The sequence below is a fragment of the Macrobrachium rosenbergii genome, chromosome 47 (genome assembly GCF_040412425.1).
Source record: "Macrobrachium rosenbergii isolate ZJJX-2024 chromosome 47, ASM4041242v1, whole genome shotgun sequence".
Classification (NCBI taxonomy): Eukaryota; Metazoa; Arthropoda; class Malacostraca; order Decapoda; family Palaemonidae; genus Macrobrachium; species Macrobrachium rosenbergii.
Window position 1 is genome coordinate 40094907 of NC_089787.1, and position 21325 is coordinate 40116231.

Consider the following 21325-nt stretch of genomic DNA (forward strand, 5'->3'; position numbering starts at 1 on the left):
TGACCTTGCGTTCTCAACAGAATATATCTTTTTAATTCTTTGAAAGTGTTATTGCAATGCAAGGATTTAAGAATAACTAGAACAAGACGCTTTAGAAATATACATTAGTATATCTGTACCCAAGTTCCTTTCTAGGAGAGTGGTATACTGTTCCAATGTTGCCTTAGAATATTTGAAGTCCTGAATATTTGATTATTACAGGGCTGTGAGTAATGTAATGCTTTAAAAGGTACTTGTTGTTACAGAACGGCTTTCCAGCGGTCGGAGATAGAGAAACTTGTACTCGTACTGTATACTGATCATTGCCCAAAAAAGGAGACATCTTTTAAGGAACCTTTGCACGTAATAGTGACGCGGCTCCTGATTTTGAATCATGTCATCTCTTATCAAGCGGCCGAGTCAAAACATAACTGGTCCATTGTATTGTCACTTTGCGTTGATGCTGCATAATTTAGGTACTCCGAACAGTCCCTGAGCTATTAGTCGGACGGCCGTCTGCAGGGGTATTTTTGGAAAGAGCTGTCTGTTAGCTAGAATTATTCTATTCGCTCGGCTTTGTTTTTCCATCTTCTATTTTCCACATGTTGGCATTTGTTTTCTGAGGGATTGGCGGGGAAGTTTGTGATTCGACTTTTTGGATACATTCACATTGATGTGCTCAGTTGGTTTTGCGTGGACGTAGAGCCTCGCTCGTGGCTCTATAGATTAAACTGGCAGAATAAAACATTGTCTTACATTTGAGCTAGGGAAGTTGGGTTTTGGGGAGCCCATAGTCCTACGTGGTAAGTCATCAGTAGCCACTGCCTGGTCCTCCCTGGTCTTAGCGTGGGTGGAGTTGAGGCTTAGGTATTTATCATATATATTGTAAGTGTGTTTGGTCTCTAGGACGTTGTGCGACAGTGCAATGTCCTGTCCCTTGTCCATGTCGCTCATGAGAGACCTTTAAACCCCTAATAATAGTTTTATCACCAACGAGACCGTAGGTAAGTTGATAATAATGAGATACTACCGTATTAAGGCAGCAGAAATAGTTTGGTTTAATTCTGACACGATGAATTAAAATCTTAACCTAGATATTGCTAATATGATGGTTGGATTGGAGTTCTAAGAAGGAAAATATATTCAAAATGTTATAGTACACCTTTTGAACGTTCAAGGCTAAATAATATTCATTGCAATACCTGGAGTATTTAAATCTTCCCCACTAACCTAATAACACGAATTTTTAGTTCCTGTTTCTTACATAATACTTTAAATCCTTCACTTTGAAAACATTCATGGTCATCCAGTCACAATTCTTAGCACTTCTCTTAGCAGTTAGAGTGAACCACTCCAAAACCCAGTTGAGCTAGTTTTTCTGGATACATACATTTAGTAGAATGTCTTTGAATTTTTCTGTATTGCATCCAAGGTTTGAGTTGATCGTTGTCTTCACAAATGGCAAAAGAGTAAGGCGGAAAAAAATGGGAAGATTCTTTAATGGGAAAATGAAAAATGAGAGAAAAGCTTCTTTTACATTTTTGAGATGGAAAATGATAAAGGAAATGTAGAGGAACTAAAAGAGATAAGAAAACAAGAGGTTTTCGAAATAGGAAAGAATTTATGAATGGAACTTTCATTAAAGGAAAATTATAAACTCACTGCTCAGTGCCATTTCCCTTTTGTCATCTTGTAATTATCACCTGCACTGGAGAGTACTCCTGTGCTTAAATCGAATTCCCTTGATGAATCAAAGTGGATTAATTTGGCCATTTGATTAAATGTGATTAGAAACTCGAAAACAAGAACAGTTGGAGGTCGAGGAAATTTGTCAGAGATTTATACGATCGCGAAAACAAAAGCAGTTGGAAGTCCGAAAATTTGTCAGAGATTTATATGAAGCTAAAGCATGATTTTGTTTATAATGGCCCCGCAGTTAAGCGCCTGTATTAATCACCGGGTAAATTGATCGAGAAACTTAGTGTTTAATGGCCACGTAATTAACTTCCTTAATAAAGTGGCCGAGGAACTTGCCACTGATTGTTTGTTAGAAATTGGGCTGCAGAAAGTAAGTAGGTCATGTCTTGTACGTGTGCGCTTGGGTTAAAAGAAAATGGTGTGGTCCACATGTGGCTTTTAATGCTTGTTCAGTTATATATCATTCGCGTGTATTATCTTTGCTGTTAGTGCTTTAATTTAGTTACGTATACCTATATTGCATCCCATGAAGTATATTTTGGTTCTGTGTATAATATAATCCTTATGTATCTGGTAGTGAGTTCTCATATATGACCCATACTAAATATCTTTATTTATATTTAGTTTTATGTATGAAATAATCCTCACTAGTTCTTTTTACGAACGCAACACGTAAATATAAATCGTGTAAATGAGGGTTGTTACTAAATTACTCATCATTTGCCACCTGTAACCCAATTTTGTCATAGATAAAAACGACCAATTCTCTACATGGTTTGCAAGGAAGATATGTAGTGTATAATATTCACAAAAATAAAGTGTAAATCACTCCTAGATAACTTAGATTAAACGGCATTTCTTCCTGTCAGAAAAAGCGTCCTTCATAATAATAATAATAATAATAATAATAATAATAATAATAATAATAATATAAATTATATAAATGCTCAGTATTATTGAAACTTTTATCAAAGAGGAAGGGATATTGGTGATAGTGACCGACTAGCTAAATAAAATAGCTTATGGAAAGACCATTTTATATCGCAGTAAACTGGCAATTGCTATGATGCCTGTTGCGGATTAACTGCCTTTTTTTATATCTATTTTTTTTTCTCACAACAAGCCGGATGTAGGATAGATCATGCGGTCTCAACATCGCTTCTTCACTTTGGTGACGTCCTTGGCAACCGCTAGTGGATCTCTCTCTCTCTCTCTCTCTCTCTCTCTCTCTCTCTCTCTCTCTCTCTCTCAGCATTGACCTTGATCATACTGGAGTTTCATGGTTATTTTTTAGTGTTCATGTTGTTCCTGAGAACTGTTTAATTCTGAGTCACTCGCTGTTTTATTATTATTATATTCAGGATGTAACTGTAATGAATAGGTCTGTTTTGTGTATGAGAGAGAGAGAGAGGGAATAAATTTGGAACTTTATGGTTGGTTTCGTTTATGCTTACATTAGTATTCGAAACATGAGCCTTATCCACCTACCAGCATTTCTCTTCGCAAAAGACTGAAGTTGAGCTGAGAGGTTATTTCAGAATATATTTATACGTTAGATGTGCGACTGTAGGCAGCTGAATTCCATCAGCAATGAGTCTTAAAATCTGTTCATCCTGTCTTGTTTTTGTATATGACTAGTTCTCATGAAGTCCCCCCACCCCACAAAAAAATAGTAGTTTGGGCCGATGAAACATGGTGATTGTACGGCGTAGAGTTTTGCACCAGTTGTTTCCGGTATAAGGAGAGGCGTCTCGATGAGTTTTCTTACTTCATGTTGCTGCTGCCAGATCACCTCAATTTTTAGCGAATGGAGGAACATTCATCTTGAAAATATAAATAAAAGAAATACCCATTTTTCATTCATTCATTTCTGGAAATAAGCACCAAAGTGCCTCGTTGTTGTAACTACGAGGCCCTGTATTTCTTCATGAATTGTTCCGGTAAATGTACAATCTTCTTTCCCTTTCTGTTTTTTAATTGCTATTTGCAATTGTTAACATGCTAGCTATATCCCACTTTCCTTACTTCAACATATGGTAAGTTTTTTGGAATCAAGCCATGAAGATGCATATCATTTGGAATTGAGATGTGTGTGTGTTTGTGTGTGCTTTAGAAATTCATAATGCATATTTATGATTCTATAATATAAGGTAAAACACGATTCTTTCTGGCCATATTAATGTTTTCTTTTCCACTTTTCAGGTAATTGGACGCATCTTAACTGCATAATGAAGTTTCCAGGCCCCTTTTTTGAAATGGTAAGAAATGAGCAGTTTCTAGGTGAAATTTTAATTTAACTTACTACTATTCGACTGCTAGTCAGTAAAAAGGAATGTTGGTGTTTTTTTCTGCGATTTTCTCCGTGAGGAATCCTTTTTACTTTGTGTGTTCTTGTATGCTGCCCTAAGATGAAAACTACAATGTCTGCAAAAATACAGAACTGAGAAAAATTTTAGATACTGCAGTTTTCCCTTGCCTTACTATTGATTTTGCAGACACTGCAGATGGGACCCCCTAATTACTCGTGAAAAGCATTGAAAATTCATTTCGAAACTGCAGGACCTTGTGTTTTAGTGTTTCACGAGCCCAGTAGGAGGCACATCTCAATTTCGAAAAATTTTGCAGACACTGCAGTTTTCCATTTTAGGGCAGTGTAGAGTTCCCTTTTTTCTCTCTGTCTCCATAAGAGTCATTTCATAATCATTTCGTCTAAGTATATGTTTTAATAAAAGGGGGAGGGGTGATTTTTATAACGTTCGTTTTCCAAGTCAAATTGGGACAATATTATGTATTTTTTCTCAGTATATTCCCTTTTCACCCGTAGCTTGGTAGGAATCTTTTTCAGAAGCCATTACTGGTTTTCTGTCGTTTGATCATCACGAAAAAGGAGGGATTGGGAAGCATGGCTTTACCGCGAAGGAAACGGGTGAAATACCTCCTCCTTACTGGTTTTAGAATCGAGAAAAATAGAAGGAAGAAGGGAATTCCAGAGATTATTACAAGAGGACCTCTAAGGATTTATCATTCTATACAAAGCGAAGTTTGGCCGTGTGTGACCTTTTCGTGATTTGTCAGTGATGAGTGCCCTGTCGTCAGGAAAGGCGACGCCGGACAAGAGAGAGGTGCAGAGTTTCTCGGAAACAATCGTTGGCGTCGGATGATTATCTCGGCCATTTTTGTCTCTGTCCTTTCCTGCGGACGAAGGCATTTTGTGCTACGTGCTGTCTTTTAAGAGAGGATGCAAGGATGCATTTGATTCTCTCTCTCTCTCTCTCTCTCTCTCTCTCTCTCTCTCTCTCTCTCTCTCTCTCTCTCTCTCTCTCTCTGGTAAGAGATGCTTGAATTGACAATTTCCAAATAAATGATCTATGGTTTGGAAATATTCTCTTTCACTCAGGCTAGGTAGCTCAGTGGTAGAGTGATCTGAGCAATGAAACATGTAGCACGTGGTTGTTATCCGTATGTTGTAGGTCGCAGAGAGTAAAAAAAAAAAACGCATGTAAGTAGTGCTCCAGTTGTGTACATCGTTTAATTACAAAAGGGAGTGCCGCAACAAGGTAATCTTCACCCACCAGTGTAAAACCGTCCTTAAGTTATTCTCTTTAATTCATAAGGCTTAGTTCGTTATGGCGTCTGAACCCCTCACCTAATGAATGAACGACCTAACGATGATGGATTTTGTAATGTCTTAGATTAAATCAAATTAGCAATTGAATATTCAATCCCTACAGGTGTCCAATGACAAGTCGCTCTGCTCTTGAACTAGTTTTTGTAACTAGAAATACAAGTTTTTTATATCCTCTCTCTCTCTCTCTCTCTCTCTCTCTCTCTCTCTCTCTCTCTCTCTCTCTCTCTCTCTCTCTCTCTCAGATATTTGGTGTAATGTATCATCAGTTTGAGTTGAGGAAGTACTTTTCATTAGTCGCTGCTTTTGACTTTTTTAATCAAATGCGTGAATATATTATGAATATTGGATGCCTTTCACTTAAGCGATACTCTGAGCTGACGCGGAAAAACTAGTGCATTTTCAATTTCGAGGTCTTTGAATGTTTTCATAATTCGATGACAGACGGGACTGGTGATCTACATATTGTCATTTTTCAAATGTAGATATAAAATAAATTATAAAAAGTGATTAAAAGGATTGGCGGTTGGCTTGTCTCTGAAAAGAGGGAATGTTATATCAGTCAGGGAATTAGTAGCGAGAATGAAATTAGTAAGTCAATATGTCCTCCGTAGGGGGGTAGTACCGTCAGCGACCCCCTTCACTCCTTTTCCATTCATATTCTCTTTCTTCCATCTTACTTTCCACCCTCTCCTAGCAACTGCGAGGTTTTCCTCCTGTTACACCTTTCAGACCTTTTTACTCTCAGTTTCCGTTTCAGCGGTGAGTGACCTCTCAAATCACGGCGCTTAGCCTTTGGCCTAAATTCTAAATATTATATTCCAAGTCAAAATGTCAAGTTTACTGAAGGACAACCGGAAAAGTGAAGTAATCAGATGCAGAAAGTGAAAGGATGCGTCAGGATTATATATAAGTAAAGTTGGTTGTTCTCCACTGTTTTGTCTTCCAGCCTTTATTTTCTAACTTGGTTAGGAATGAAATAACGTTATTCGTTTGGATGCTAATTATTTCCATGTATTTATGACGACTGTGTGTGCGTATTTACGTGCGTTAAGTATCGCTTTTTACACACACCTATATGTACGCTATATAATTTTATTTAATGAGCTTAAAATCTGTTGTGGTGTTCTGGTCGTTCGTATTAACGGTTCATTGAATCGGTGTACTGAAGTTTCTAGATAAATCGTTGACGTCCACTGAATATGCACGATCACCAATACAACCACATGTGAATAGAATTATTGTTAGCTTAGTGATAAGTGGACATGAAAATAGTCTAACGCAGCTCTCTCTCTCTCTCTCTCTCTCTCTCTCTCTCTCTCTCTCTCTCTCTCTCGATTGTATTTGAAATGAAGTGTATATAAAATGTTCCATTACGCTTCTTGGTATTTTGTTTCTAATTTTGCCTTCGTTTTGATAATTTTTTTTATTCTAGAGAGGTCCTTATAATAATACCGAATTCCTTAGCTTAAGAATATTAAGTGTAAGATCCTGTTCTCCAGCAGATTCTCATTATTTGATTTAACTAGTTTTGAGTTTTTAAAATGTTTGTTCTTCCAGTTGTTCGACACAATTGAGAAACAGGCCATTATGACCAACACTGCAATCGATCATCCTGTAATTAGGATGACATTGTACCCAGGGGCTAGGATGACTCATGCAATTGGGGAACTACGCTGTCTTTTTTTTTTATTTGTAGACCATCAATTAAAAGCAGGCATGTGGGACGAAAGCTCGGAAACGTTGTCCTTTTGTACAAAAGCTTGAATCTGTAGCAAAAAAAAAAAAAATAAACAAATAAAAGAAATAACCGTGCTTGTTCGTCTTCTTCATCAAGTAGCGGTTTTGAAACCGGAGTGAATTGCGTGATTGTTTTAGCTGGATTCTTTAAGTTTTACCCTGTAGGAGGGAAGTGCCGTCAGTGCACCTCATGTGCGTTGCACAGTAGGCATTGCTTAAGGTTCTTTGCAACGTCCCTTTGGCCCCTAGCTGCAACCCCTTTCATTCCTTTTACTGTACCTTCATTCATATTCTTTCTTCCATCTTACTTTCCTTAACCCTCTTCTAACAATTGTTTCTAAGTGCAACTGCGAGGTTTTCCTCCTGTTACACCTTTGTAACCTTTTACTCTCAATTTTCCTTTCAGAGCTGAATGACCTCATAGGTCCCAGCGCTTGGTCTTTGGCCTGAATTGTATCTTCTATTGTATTCTATTCTATTCAAGATTTACCTTCAAGATTTAACTTATTTGCTTATCAAATCGTGAGACTTCGCCTGCTTGCTTTAGGTTCTATTGTTTGGTAAATTGGCCTTCTGTTATATTTAATTCCTTCATTTCCCAGTTCTTTTTAGCTTTTTGTTGTGTGGAGGGGCGGGAGAAGCCTCGTAAGTATATCGGAGTAAAGAACTATAATTTTTTTTTATTAGATGAACAAAGAACATAGGATTTTTATCAAGGTACATAAGATTTTTTTTTATCAAGGTACATAAGATTTTTTTTATCAAGGTACATAGGGTGTTTTTTCAAGGTACATAACATTTTTATCAAGGTACATAGGATTTTTATCAAGGTACTTAAGATTTTTTTTCAAGGTACATAGGATGTTTTTTCAAGGTACATAATATTTTTATCAAGGTACATAAGATTTTTTTATGCAGGTACATAGGATTTTTATCAAGGTACAAAAATGTTTCTATCACGGTACATAGGATTATTTATCAATGGTAAATGTATTTTGTAGGAAGTCGGAGAGAACTGTGAAGAGTTGACGACCTGTATAAATCTGTAGCTATTAAAATTAGTCAAATAACTTTCGACGGATAACATTAGTGGTTAATTCCTAGACTCTCGCTGGCATGAAACTTTTATCCAGGGTGAATCAGCGCCTAGGTATGCAATTATCATACCTGTCTTGTATAGCTTGGCCTGCATTATGTTTGAAATCGGAACGTGCATTGTTCACTTTACTCCTTCGTCTGTTTGTTGATTTCTCCTTACTCTAATTCTACTCTGAGTAAAATTCTTATATTTATTGAAAATCCATGTCTTCCCTTCCTCATTAGAGTTATCACTGAATCGTTGATAATTTAAAAGTATTCGCTCTCTTGATAAATCATTCAGTTTAGTGCATATCATAAACTGAATAATCATTAAACGAGTTTTGATGCTCGAGATATTGTGGTTTTGCTTTGAATTTCAGACACTTTAATGCTTAGATTTTGTTCGCTCTGCGATGTGTAGGAAATTTTTCTTTTGTCGTTTTTCCTTTGTATAACTGGTAATTTATTAGTTTATTACCTCATTTTGCCATTTTCTCACCTAATATTTGAACTTTGTATTACAGACATTTATTCTACTTGCTTCAACGATGCCACAAGGTTTAAATGCAAGCAGAAGTGTTTCAGTAGTTTTTTAGCGTTTTAAGCACAACTGTTGAGTTCAGATATTTCTCTCTCTCTCTCTCTCTCTCTCTCTCTCTCTCTCTCTCTCTCTCTCTCTCTCATTATCTTTATCTTTGCATCACATATGCCTCTTGAGAAGACCGTGGAATCAGTGAAAAATTTGGGTTTAATTGATCTGAAAGTTAGTGCCTGGGATGTATTAATAAAGGACATCCGAAGTATTCACTAAGTAATGTGGTCGTCTCTTGAACCGTATAAGACCACTAGGGGGGAAAAACGAAATGTTAGCCCTCAGTGAATTTTGCCGTAATGACCCAACGATTCCGTATGTGAACGCTAATTACGATTATCGTTCTCGGGCCACGGTTGTCATACTCATACCGTCATTATCGTAGGTGGACGGTAATTATCTTACGTGGACAGAAATAATGGCCGTACTTCTGTACCGATTATCGTCTCACTGGCAGGCGTGTCCCCGTCCTATGATTTTCTTTATTGTAGTTCTTTATTTTTTTAATAGGGGGGAGATGATGCCTGATGTTTAGGGGAAGCCCGTGCGTCGAATATATCGAGAGCTGTAAAGTTTCCCCGCATTTATTTATATATTGCAGTTATTTTCGGAGGGACTGATGGCGCCTGATGTTTAGATTAGAAGCAGCCCGTGCGTAGAAAATATCGAGACCTGCCAGACAGACTGCGGTTTCCCCGCATTTATTAGAAATGGCTTCATAAATACGCAGTATACCAGCCATAAATGCCCTGGGATGTGCGGATAACCTCCCCCCGCCAGGAATCCTCGACGTCTGGTTTTAACGAGTGATTTTTGGGCCTCGGAATGGGAGCTATTACGCCTTGGTGTTTGTATCAGTCACGTCAGCGGTTAACGATCTCGTTTCAAGTCGCTAAATATCCATCGTCAACGCGCTAATGATTCCTCGCGAATATCTTCATGACACATCAAATCCAGAAGGAACGCAGAACGTCACTCCAGGGGGATGGGGCGAGGACGGCTTTGAGGGAGGAGGGGTGGGGGTTATGGGGAATGGGGATGCTCTTGCCATGCTGGGAAATGAGAGAAAAGAAGGGAGTTTAGGCGTTGTGCTCTCCTTTTTCCATACACTAACTCCATCTTTACACTCTACTCCCCTTCTTTCTTTCTTCATTCCACTCCTCTCTTCACTACTATCATCTTCCAATTCCGCTCAGCCTCACTTTCCAACCCCATTATTCCTCTTCATTCCACACCCTCCCCTTCCCTTACAATGAACGAGGGTTACATTGTGCCATGCCTTTCTTTTCTTCTTCATATTTCCAACACCACCCCCCCCCCCTCCACACCCCCACTCCATCCTTATTTTATGCTCCTTCATTCCACTCCTCTCCCTCTCCACTTGCTTTCCATCTTCTTTCCTCTCATCTAGAAAGTGAGCATCGCTAATGTGATTTTTGTGGGAAAAAATGAAGTTTCCTGATTTTTTTTATATATATATATGTTAAGTTGGCGATCTAAGTTAAAGGTCTGTGACGTTTGCAAATAACGGCTCATTTAATCCATCAGTATTTCTTGTGCAATAAATAATATTTCTCGCAGCATTTCATGCGTAACAATTTTTGTAACATTTCTTTTCATTGGATGCATTAATTGAGTTGTGTTTCTATGGATTTTCAGATATCAGTGCTATAAAGTTGATCATTAAAGCAATTACTCGAGATTTAATTGGAAAGACTGATATGCGATATCAGTTAAATAGACAGTAAAATTCTCCTAATTATATTCTCTTAACAATGTCTATCAAGTCGATGAAAACAATTACCCGTTTTCTGAGGTCAACTTCATCAAAGAAGATAAGGTTACCACGCCCACTGCCATTTAGAGAAAACGCCTTATTTTAATCTGTGCACTCATTTCCGGACTTTTCAAAAGTAGGTTAATTACGCCTGCAAGGATATTCGTCTACTTTTTTTTGTGGACAGATTTGAATGCGCTGCGACATTCGTAACATATTCAATATAATATTTCTGTAAAATTGTTACAAGGTTAAATGTGATTGTGGCATTGTATTTGTACAGTGAGCGGAGTGCTGTGCTAGGCTGACACAGTTTAAAGCTTTCCTGAAAATGGGAACCACATTGTATTTTTTTTTTTTTTATACGGTGCAATATGCTTAGACTAGCTTCCACGCATTCAACGAATATGGTAATATTTTCAGTCTGGTTTTATGTCTGAATTATTATGATTTCATTTTGAACAGCCTTTCACGATTCCTATGCCACTAGCATCCCAGAAGTAAAGCTTGCTTTAACCTTACAGATTCTGGGAATAATTTCTCAATTTATTGCCTTTCCCAAAGAGGGATGTTATGTTACTGGCAGAAGTAAAACTTCAGAGTTTCATTTTTGTCATTTGAGCAGTGGTTGATGGCTTTGTTTTCGTGGCTCTCATTGTGGGAGTTATTTTTTTCAGTTTTATGTAACTTGTTATGTTGGAAAATTTTTTTCCTGAAATTCCCATTTAATTTCTGTTAGAAGGTTTTTTCGGTTTGTCGATTTCATCTGTGGGGAAGTTGATAATTTTAGAAGTTTTTTTTCGATTTGTCAGCTTTATCTTTGTGGAAGTTGATAATTTTAGGTTTTTCGATTTGTCAGTTTTATCTGTGGGGAGGTTGATAATTTTAGAAGGTTTTTTTCGATTTGTCAATTTTATCTGTGGGGAAGTTGATAATTTTAGAAGTTTTTTTTCGATTTGTCAGTTTTATCTGTGGGAAGGGGAAGTTGATAATTTTAGATAAAGGTTTTTTCGATTTGTCAATTTTATCTGTGGGGAAGTTGATAATTTTAGGTTTTTTCGATTTGTCAATGTTATCTGTGGGGAAGTTGATAATTTTAGAAGTTTTTTTCGATTTGTCAGTTTTATCTGTGGGGAAGTTGATAATTTTAGAAGGTTTTTTCGATTTGTCAATTTTATCTGTGGGGAAGTTGATAATTTTAGAAGTTTTTTTCGATTTGTCAATTTTATCTGTGGGGAAGTTGATAATTTTAGAAGTTTTTTCGATTTGTCAATTTTATCTGTGGGGAAGTTGATAATTTTTAGAAGTTGATAATTTTAGAAGGTTTTTTTTTCGATTTGTCAGTTTTATCTGTGGGGAAGTTGATAATTTTAGAAGGATTTGTTTTTTCGATTTATGAGTTTTTTTTATTTTTGTTGATAATTTTAGAAGGTTTTGATATTTTATTTTTTGTTTTAAATTTAGCATTTCAAGGTTGGTTAATATTTTCTCCATTGGAAGATGAATTTCTTTGCCCAGCAGTAGTTATTGACTCTTTGAGAGGGATGATATCTTGAAAGTAGAGGGAAGGGGGATAAGAGAAAAGGAAAACCTACTTAAGAAGAAAAGAGTATTTATTTAGGGGAAGGAGGGAGAGGAGGAGGTGGCCATGCCTTCTTGTCTACCCCCATCCCCTTTCGAAGAATAGTGGATGGGCGTAGGCTGGGAGCCGTGGGTAGTGGCTTGTATAGCGGAGGGCGTTAGTTTAGGGCGTCGGTAAATGGGTGGTAGCGTGGGTGAAGGGCGTGGGTGGCGATGGGTGGGGGCCTAGTTCATTGTTATGTTGTGAATGAATGGGGAACAATATTGGCCTTACCAGCTCCACAGGGTCAAGTGGAGAACCCCCTGATGCCCCCATTCCACGTGATTCCAGCCCCTCCCCCCGCCACTGTACCCCTCCATTTATGTCATCCTTCATTCCTTTCCTTCCCCCTCCCCCTCCCCTTTCCTCCCCTCCATGCTCGAGCGCTTCCCTGACCCCTTGTCTCTTATGGCGTGAGTGAGTCATTCGAATCTAAAGCGATTTATATCCACTCAATCAATCAAGCGCGCTGACCGCGCTCTCCATGTTCGTTCGTACTCTTACACACACACACACACACACGCCTCGACAGCATTCGCGTGCGCGCGCCCGCAATATGCACACACAGTCGTTCACATACACACCCTTGCCATATATACCGGCTTTTGCAAGAACATTGTATCTTTTTCCTTTGTGTTTCTTTGTTTCAAAGTGAATCCGTAACAAAGACCAAAATAGAAATTCTGGGATCGACCGACGGCGACAAGATCAGCAATCAGTTTTTATGCAATTCGTCCATTATTTATTAGTCTCTGTCGGTCTGTCAGTCCTGCAGTACGGCTGCATATTTAGTTCAGTTTGTCTTCGACGTAAACATTTTTATTTCATGTGTAATAGTCCGATTGTTTTGATACGGCATCGAGGGTATAACATCGCGTTGAGGCGTTTCATGATTTGATTAGTAAACAAGCATTTCATTTTTATCATGGAATAGTGTGATTAGTATGATATAGGCATTGAGTGTATGTAATTGTGTAGGTAATATGAAGATTGAGAATAATTCGGGTGACAGTGCTAATAATAGGTACGGTGATTGAGTGTGAAGGAAAGACGTGGCAAGTAGTTTGTGTGTGTGTGTGTGTGTGTGTGTGTGTGTGTGTGTGTGTGTAGGCAAAACAGCGCAAACAAACCTCAGGCACTAAATTGGATATTATACACTTCCCCGCAATGGCCATCACGCACCAAAAAATTCCTTGAAATATTTTTTTTAATGGCATTTTGATTAAAAAGCATCTTACTTTAGAATAAGGGACAAACCATTAGAACCTTGAAAATGGAGTTATGGGTGCGACTGTAAATTGAAACTGTTATGATACCTGCTTGCCGTTACGTAGATGTTTGGTGCTGCTAAATTGCTGAAAATAATTTTTTTTTTATCCGTAAAAGTCGTGTAAAGTCCTTGCATCGTGGTGATATGTGTGATTCCAATATCTGTCTTAGAAAGTTGTTTTTGGTGTGAAACGTGCACGTATAACTGAAAAGCCTGTGACAGTTTTCAACAGTCGTGCGATCTCTCTCTCTCTCTCTCTCTCTCTCTCTCTCTCTCTCTCTCTCTCTCTCTCGTTTTTATGCATATATATTTGCATAGGATTCGTGCATGTGGGTGATAGACGTTGAATTTATGGCTTGCTCTTATTTATTTCATAAATTGTCATTGTATCACTAGAATGTTCTATCAAATTTCAACAAAAAAATCTGCACACAAATCTGTGTAGGGTCTTTATTGACGTATTGTCGAGGATGATTGACATGCAGAAAGTTGATGGAAATTCTATCATTACTTGGGGCTGTAAGCGGAAGATAATTTTTTCTAAAGATATTTTATAGTTTTATACTGTTGTGACCACGCTGGCCCTCACTATCCTGAGTTTTAATGTGGTCTGGCCTCGTTTACAGATAAAGTATTGAAGATTGTGAACTCAAAAGTCACTTATTTCGGTCGTTTTCTCAGCGCCAAAGGAACGCGGGATGTACCTACTACATTTTGAGTCTCGGTAAATGATTTTCCTCTAAATTCTGTGTTTCTTCCCAGCGTATTTACATGCAATAGATATTTAAGTGAGAGTGAGGAGCTTGCAGGTATCAGCAGGTTTTATGAAACTGATGTTCAGTTGGTTGAAAGTAAAGTTTTATTAAAAGGAAGAGAAAGATTGGCGGTATCTATTAATAATGAAGCTGCGACATACTTTTAGTTGAAAATAGGACGAGAGAGAGAGAGAGAGAGAGAGAGAGAGAGAGAGAGAGAGAGAGAGAGAGAGAGTCATAAATCGACTTGACTGGCATTGTGTAGATGGAACATTTAGCAGTATGCAGATAAAACGTTCACACATCATCGTTGCCCAATGATTCGGCAATGGGTTTTAAATCTTGTTGCTTTTTGCTTGCATTACGGACTTTAATATTTAACGCATCAAATAAAGAACGTGCCCTGGGGTTCTTTTTGCATGAAAACTTGCTGCCTATTTGCGTGTGCACACGTGTGTGAAATGCGTGGTTATGGCCGTGTTTGCGATTATGCACCTGTGCAGATGTGCATGGATGGATGCACGGGCAAATTGGGGCTTTAAGCAGGCTGCGATATATCCCCGTTTCGTTGATCCATTTTTCAGTTTGTTATATTTGACTGATAGTTTTTATGCTGACAAATTTTGGGTTCGGTTCGATGTCTAATGGGAGCTGAAAAATATTTTCTTGAGATTGTTTCTCTGTGTAATATGCGTTTGCCCTTCATGTTATAAATGTGTTGCTATTAATTTTTTTTATTAAATATTAAAGATTATACTTTATTATTTATATGAGGATAAGTAAAGTACAGATCGGAGAATATAGATAGCAGTGTCTCTTTTTCTTCAACTCTGATTTATTTTTAAGGACAAATCACGCGCGTGCATTGGCCCCAAGCTCCTCCTTGCATACAAGTGGGACGTTTATAACGATTATGTAAAAAAAAATTGGGGAGAGGAACCAGTAACCTCAGATATTCAGGTGATGAAGGGTGGAGGAAGGTGAGTTGTTAAGGTGGAATGTCCGGTCGACACTCACCTTAACATCCGGCTATCATAGACAGTGTCTCTCTCTCTCTCTCTCTCTCTCTCTCTCTCTCTCTCTCTCTCTCTCTCTCTCTCTCTCTCTCTCTCTCTCTCTCTCTCTCTCTCTGTCTGTGGTGGCGGAAATATATTCTTTTCATAACCACAAACACACATATATATATAATATATAATTATGTTTATTTATATATATATATATATATATATATATATATATATATATATATATATATATATATATATATATATATATATATATATATATATTTATATATATATATTATATTTATATATATATATATATTATATATTATATTTTATATATATTTATATATATATATATATATATATATATATATATATATATATATATATATATATATATATATATATATATATATATATATATATATACATACATATACATCTCCTTTTCCCTCCTTCCTTGTGTACCCCCCTCCCCCTTGTTCCTGCAACGCCACACCCATTCCGTGGGAAAGGTAAGAAGTTGTATTAAAAGTATGTATGAGACGAGGCATAAAAAAATGATTCCTTGACGCGGCAAAAACCCGCTTAGGGTGTTTACATCACGGATAAGGTCTCTTAACATCTTGTGGAGCATTTGATTATGGACGGCCTTCGAGGAAGACGATTGGGAAATTTTCATTGTCGTGTAGTTTGGGTTCGGTACATTTTTAGTTTTTTTTTTTTTTCCCGTCAGGTTTTTGTAGTTGACTCTTGTAAGAGATTTTAAAAACTTTTCCATTTGATTTTTGTAGTTTTGGATTTTTCTCTTTTATTTCGTTAACTTTTCCTTGAGGACTTCACGTCAAGCAACTCACTGACGCTCTCTCTCTCTCTCTCTCTCTCTCTCTCTCTCTCTCTCTCTCTCTCTCTCCTCTCTCGCCTATGCAAACACTGACTCTGCTCTTATTAAATTCGTTCAACAAAAGCGAACGCTATGACCTCCAAATTAATTAACATGAATATGAAATATAGCAGTGCTTGTCCGAAAAATTCTCGTACGCTGATGATAGACGGAGATAAACATAAACCCGTGTTCCGTGAGTGAAACAGGCTAGAGGGAGTGCAAGTGTGTGTGTGTGTGTGTGTGTGGGATAAGTTACAATGGAAGGGTGTGTCGAAACAGATGACCTCAGTGACGAGGGACGGGAAATGTTGTCTAGATCGGGTTGAGGGCGGGCGGGGAGCCAGCGACGTCGGGCAGCAGCCCACCGGGGCGTGGGAAAGATCGCCTTCCAGAGGAACCTTTGATATACCTACTACTACTACTACTACCACCACTACTACTACTACTATGCGCGCGCGGGCAGGGTTACACCCCGTGGAGAATTCCGTGAGGAACTGGAGGGGTTTGGGTTAAAGCGATATCGTAAGGTGTTTGATTTTTTGCCTTTGGGTCGCGATGGTTACTCAAGTTTCCAAATGCTGGAGTTTACAAGCTGGTTTCTTCTCAAGAGTCAAGGACTTTACAAACTCACTTGAAATTTCAGTTTGTCTGGTGAAGCACAGCATAAAGTAGGATGTGGAAATACCCGACAAAAGGAAGATGAGGCGAAGAAGTTTGGGCTTGGTCTTGTTAGCAGGATCTCTCTCTCTCTCTCTCTCTCTCTCTCTCTCTCTCTCTCTCTCTCTCTCTCTCTCTCCTTGCTAGATACTCCTGTAAAAAGTAGGATGTAGCACTGCCCAAACAAGGTAGAGAATTGTGGATGAACTATGCTGTGGGTTGAATTCTTTCTCATGAAATGTATGTCTCCTTTTTGTCCACTTCCTAACGGAATACATTAAAAAACTGGTACTCGGGAATATCTCAACAGGGAAATGGTCTGCAGTCGAAAAGGATGCTTAAAAATTTCTCACTGTAACAGGTCTAAGACTCCGGATTACAGGACCTACAAGGGATGTCCCAAGCAAAGGAAATGATTTGTGGTGAGGAGGACAAAAAGGCCGTTCCCAGGAATTTTCGGGGCGGGCAAAGAACAACACCCTTCGAGTCGCACTGGCTTTCAGGAAAGGGTAAATGGGTTTTGTTTTTGCCCGAACAACTTTCTCCCGCACCAGTCCTCGCCTCTTTTTTTTTTTTTTTTTTTTTCTGCGCGTTTTATTTTTGGCGTTATTTTTCTTTGTTTTGACTTGGCACTCGAAAATCCGTATTTTCCCACGGTATTTTGTCCGTGCATACCTAACTGCGCTCGTTCGAAATGCTAGTGTAAAAATACAATTGGTTGGCAATCACGGTATTGTAGTATTCAGTATTTTGTGAGAAAAAATTATATATATATATGTATGTATGTATGTATGTATGTATGTATGTATGTATGTATATATATATATATATATATATATATATATATATATATATATATATATATATATATATATATATATATATATAGTGTGTGTGTGTGTGTGTGTGGGCTGGAAAGGAGTAAGAGTGTTTGGTTGGGCAAGCAAGAATTTTTTGGTAAATATCCATTCTAAATTGTGATAAGGGCATTTCGGATTACTTTTAAGTAATCTTTATTACGCAGTTTAATCATTTGATGCTGAAGTACACACGCCCTTATGATTGCGCATTTTCACCACAGAATCGTTCGCTCAGTGTAATGAAGAAATCATGGGAAATTATTTCGGGGTTTGACACCGAACTGAATAAATATTACGCCTAGTTGACAATTGGGTGTGAGTTATGGGGCGTAAACCCATCAGGGTTTCGAGGGAGGATGCTTTCGCGTGAGGGCAGGGCAGGGCAGGGTATGGGGGGAGGGAAAGGGGAAAGAGGGGAGGGGGTTACATAGGGAGGGGGTGTGTTTGTTAGCTCCGGTGTTGATAATGGGATCAGATGACTTGTGTAGTGTTAATTACCTCCACCCTGTTGCTCGTCTCCCCTAATATATTTGATACTTGATTTGAATTTTGCTTTTGTTGTTGGTCCTCGGCTTCATAAGTGTTTGTTGATATTAATTTTGATTTTCTTTTTGAAGTGCTTCTTTATTTCTTTCTGGCATTTGATGTTAAGAGTTATCATATCGTTTCCAGAAACGGTCCTTGTGATAGTTTTATCCGAACTTATACATGGGATTTTATAAGAATTTTGATACTTGAATTATTTTAATGTCTTCTTTTCGTAATATACAATTTTTTATACCGCTTCTGGAAATGACCAATGCAAACTTTGTTGTGCAAATCTTTTGTTATTGATTTATATTGCACTTTATCACTTTTATAAATCTTGATGCCCTTATGCATTAGGGGGAAAACCATTTAAAAAATATCAGAAACTTAATTACTGCGATTTTTGCCTCTGTGAGAAATGAGCTTAATTGAAATTTACTGTTACAAATCGGGTCCTTAATTAAACGAAAGAGCCACATTCTGTATCTGGCATATCAAAAGAAAAATCAGCATTTTTATGATTCGATGATTCAGTGTGTTTAATTGTAAGGCTGAAATTCTCTCTCTCTCTCTCTCTCTCTCTCTCTCTCTCTCTCTCTCTCTCTCTCTCTCTCTCTCTCTCTCGTAGGGCCGTGGTAACTCGCTCAGCTTATAAACAGATAGGACTGCGATTCTACTGTATGTTGACCTAAAGGGTGAATTAGGTACTTAATTTTCAGACGACTGCTGTGGGTTGCTGCTTGGAGAGAGAGAGAGAGAGAGAGAGAGAGAGAGAGAGAGAGAGAGAGAGAGAGAGAGAGAGAGAGAACCTAAACAAGGTAATCATTCCTAAGATTCTCTCTCCATCTTTTCTATCCTTAACATCACCGCTACCCTTGGTCCTTGGCACAATTGCAAAGGCATGTTGAATTTACAAATTCATGGACCACACAGAAGGCCCGGAATTCTGAGTCGCTTGGCGTAGGAACCACAATGCAGTTGGTACATTATGCCAGCGCTGTGTTGCATAAAATTACTACAACAATTGCATGGTCAGACTCCCCCTCCCCCCACCCCCCCACAGTCTTCAACCAGGTACCCCTCTGCATGGATCCATACCCTCCAGCTCCTAGTGGCACTCCTGGGATCTAGCAAATTGGGGGGGTAGGAGGCCTGTACCTCATTGTCCCGGGCGGCACCGCAAGACTCAAGGGGCGTATCCAGGTTGGTTTAGGGAGCCGCCCACCCACGCCCAACACCACCACCCATCCACGCCTCGCATGCATCGCTCGGGCGTTGGAAACCCTCCCCGGAAGTCGCAGTAACGCACACATAGGCATTTTGATCAACTTCAATCTGTTGTTGTTGTTGCTGGTGCGTTGCATACCTGGAAACTACGACGGGTTGTTTTGTTCAGTTTGTTTTCGTCTATTATTATTATTATTATTATTATTATTATTATTATTATTATTATTATTATTATTATTATTATTATTAGATGAACCCTATTCATATGGAACAAGCCCACCAAAGGGGTCACTGACTTGAAATTCAAGCTTCCAAAGAATATGGTGTTCATTAGGAAGAGGTAAGAGGAGGTAAAGGGAAATAAAGAAAGAAGAGATCTTACTTATAAAAAGATAATAGATTATTAGATTAATAAATAGATAAAGATGCATTAAAATGAAAGGCGGATAGTATTAGGACTTGTTTGTCCATAAGCATTAAGCTCGGACATGAGCTTTATTTTTATACAAATAAAAAAATGAACTATCAGTGTCGTTCTCACTATCGATTGAATAAATAAAAAAAAAGTATAATTTTAATGTCTTTTATTGCTATCGGTAAAAATTTACGCAAAAAACATGTGATGATGAACTTTAAAGAGGCCTCTTTTTTTTTTTTTTTGCATTTTCCCGTTTCTGAAACATGGAACGCGAATGTGAAAATCTAAATCTACTTCGCTGATAATGTCTTTTTGTCTCTTCTCACATAAATTATGAGCAGGTTTGTAATTTATGTTGCGTAGGTAATATTACAACATAAATTATGACCATCAAAATTACTGTTTACAAACATTGGTACATAATTCCTTCGACATCACACAATCTCTCTCTCTCTCTCTCTCTCTCTCTCTCTCTCTCTCTCTCTCTCTCTCTCTCTCTCTCTCTTCTTCTTCTTCTTCTTCTTCTTCTTCTTCTGCCTTATGCATTGGAGGTTAGCAGTTGGCAGTAACTTTCATCAGCTCGAACGAAATGAAGAGATTCTCATTCTCTGAAAGAGAGGGAGAGGAAATGGTCTTTGCCGTCTGATTAGAAAACATGCACCTCTATCAATTCCGTCTACTTGAATGTACGCAGCCAATATATAGTGAATTATGTTAGTTTTAAGAACTGTAGCATTACAAGAGTTTTTCTTGTTTTTATGAACTTTTGTTTGTGAACATTTATTTGAAATGTTAGTATTTATTTTTGATATTTATATACATTTGCAATGTGTTGTTTTAGAGTGTGTGTGAAAATATATACACGCACACATACATTATATATATATATATATATATATATATATATATATATATATATATATATATATATATATGTGTGTGTGTGTGTGTTTTATATATAGTGTTTTTATATATATATATATATATATATATATATATATATAAACAATATATATATATATATATATATATACTTATATGTGTGTGTGAGTAGTATCCTATCAATCAATATATATATTGTTTAAAAGTACTGTACCGTGAAACCAACCCAGTGGATCTGCCCCACTGAAGACGGGGAAGAAGGGGGGGTGGGGGAGTTGATGCGGTTTGTTCGAGTTTACCAATCCAGCAATTGCCTTGGCCTACGATCTGCTGACCTTCCAAGGTCAGCCAAGCGTATAGAGTTGACCCAGACTCCGGATCAGTTTCAACTTCAATATAATAACAAAGGTGAAAGAGAAGGAGGCTTTGACCCCACGTCCTCCTCTTCTCTTCGACGAATGGCTGGCGACTACGTCATCTGGCCTGACCTAATTCCAGTTGTTTTGGGGAGCAAATGATGCATCCATATTTCATTGTACCGCTTCACCTCGCAAACATATCTCTCTCTCTCTCTCTCTCTCTCTCTCTCTCTCTCTCTCTCTCTCTCTCTCTCTCTCTCTGTACTTGAATTTTAGCTTTATTTTTTCTTCTTTGGTGCCTGGGCGGTACGGTTTTGGAGAAGATAATTTCCTCCTTGTTAGAGATTACTCTAAATATATTGGA

General features: G+C 37.9%; 1 protein-coding gene across 6 annotated transcripts in view; it reads left to right on the plus strand.

The window, feature by feature from the left end:
- Positions 1-21325, plus strand: part of LOC136830786 (Krueppel-like factor 8) — a 196598-nt gene that overhangs the window by 136746 nt on the left and 38527 nt on the right. For 4 of the 6 annotated variants that reach the window (XM_067090706.1, XM_067090704.1, XM_067090703.1 and 1 more), the window contains one exon: positions 3880-3935. The exons of the other annotated variants lie outside the window; for them this stretch is intronic. In XM_067090706.1, the coding sequence (XP_066946807.1) occupies positions 3906-3935 (30 nt within the window). In that variant the 5' untranslated portion in view covers positions 3880-3905. The remainder of the gene's footprint in view (positions 1-3879; positions 3936-21325) is intronic. 6 annotated transcript variants of the gene reach the window in all.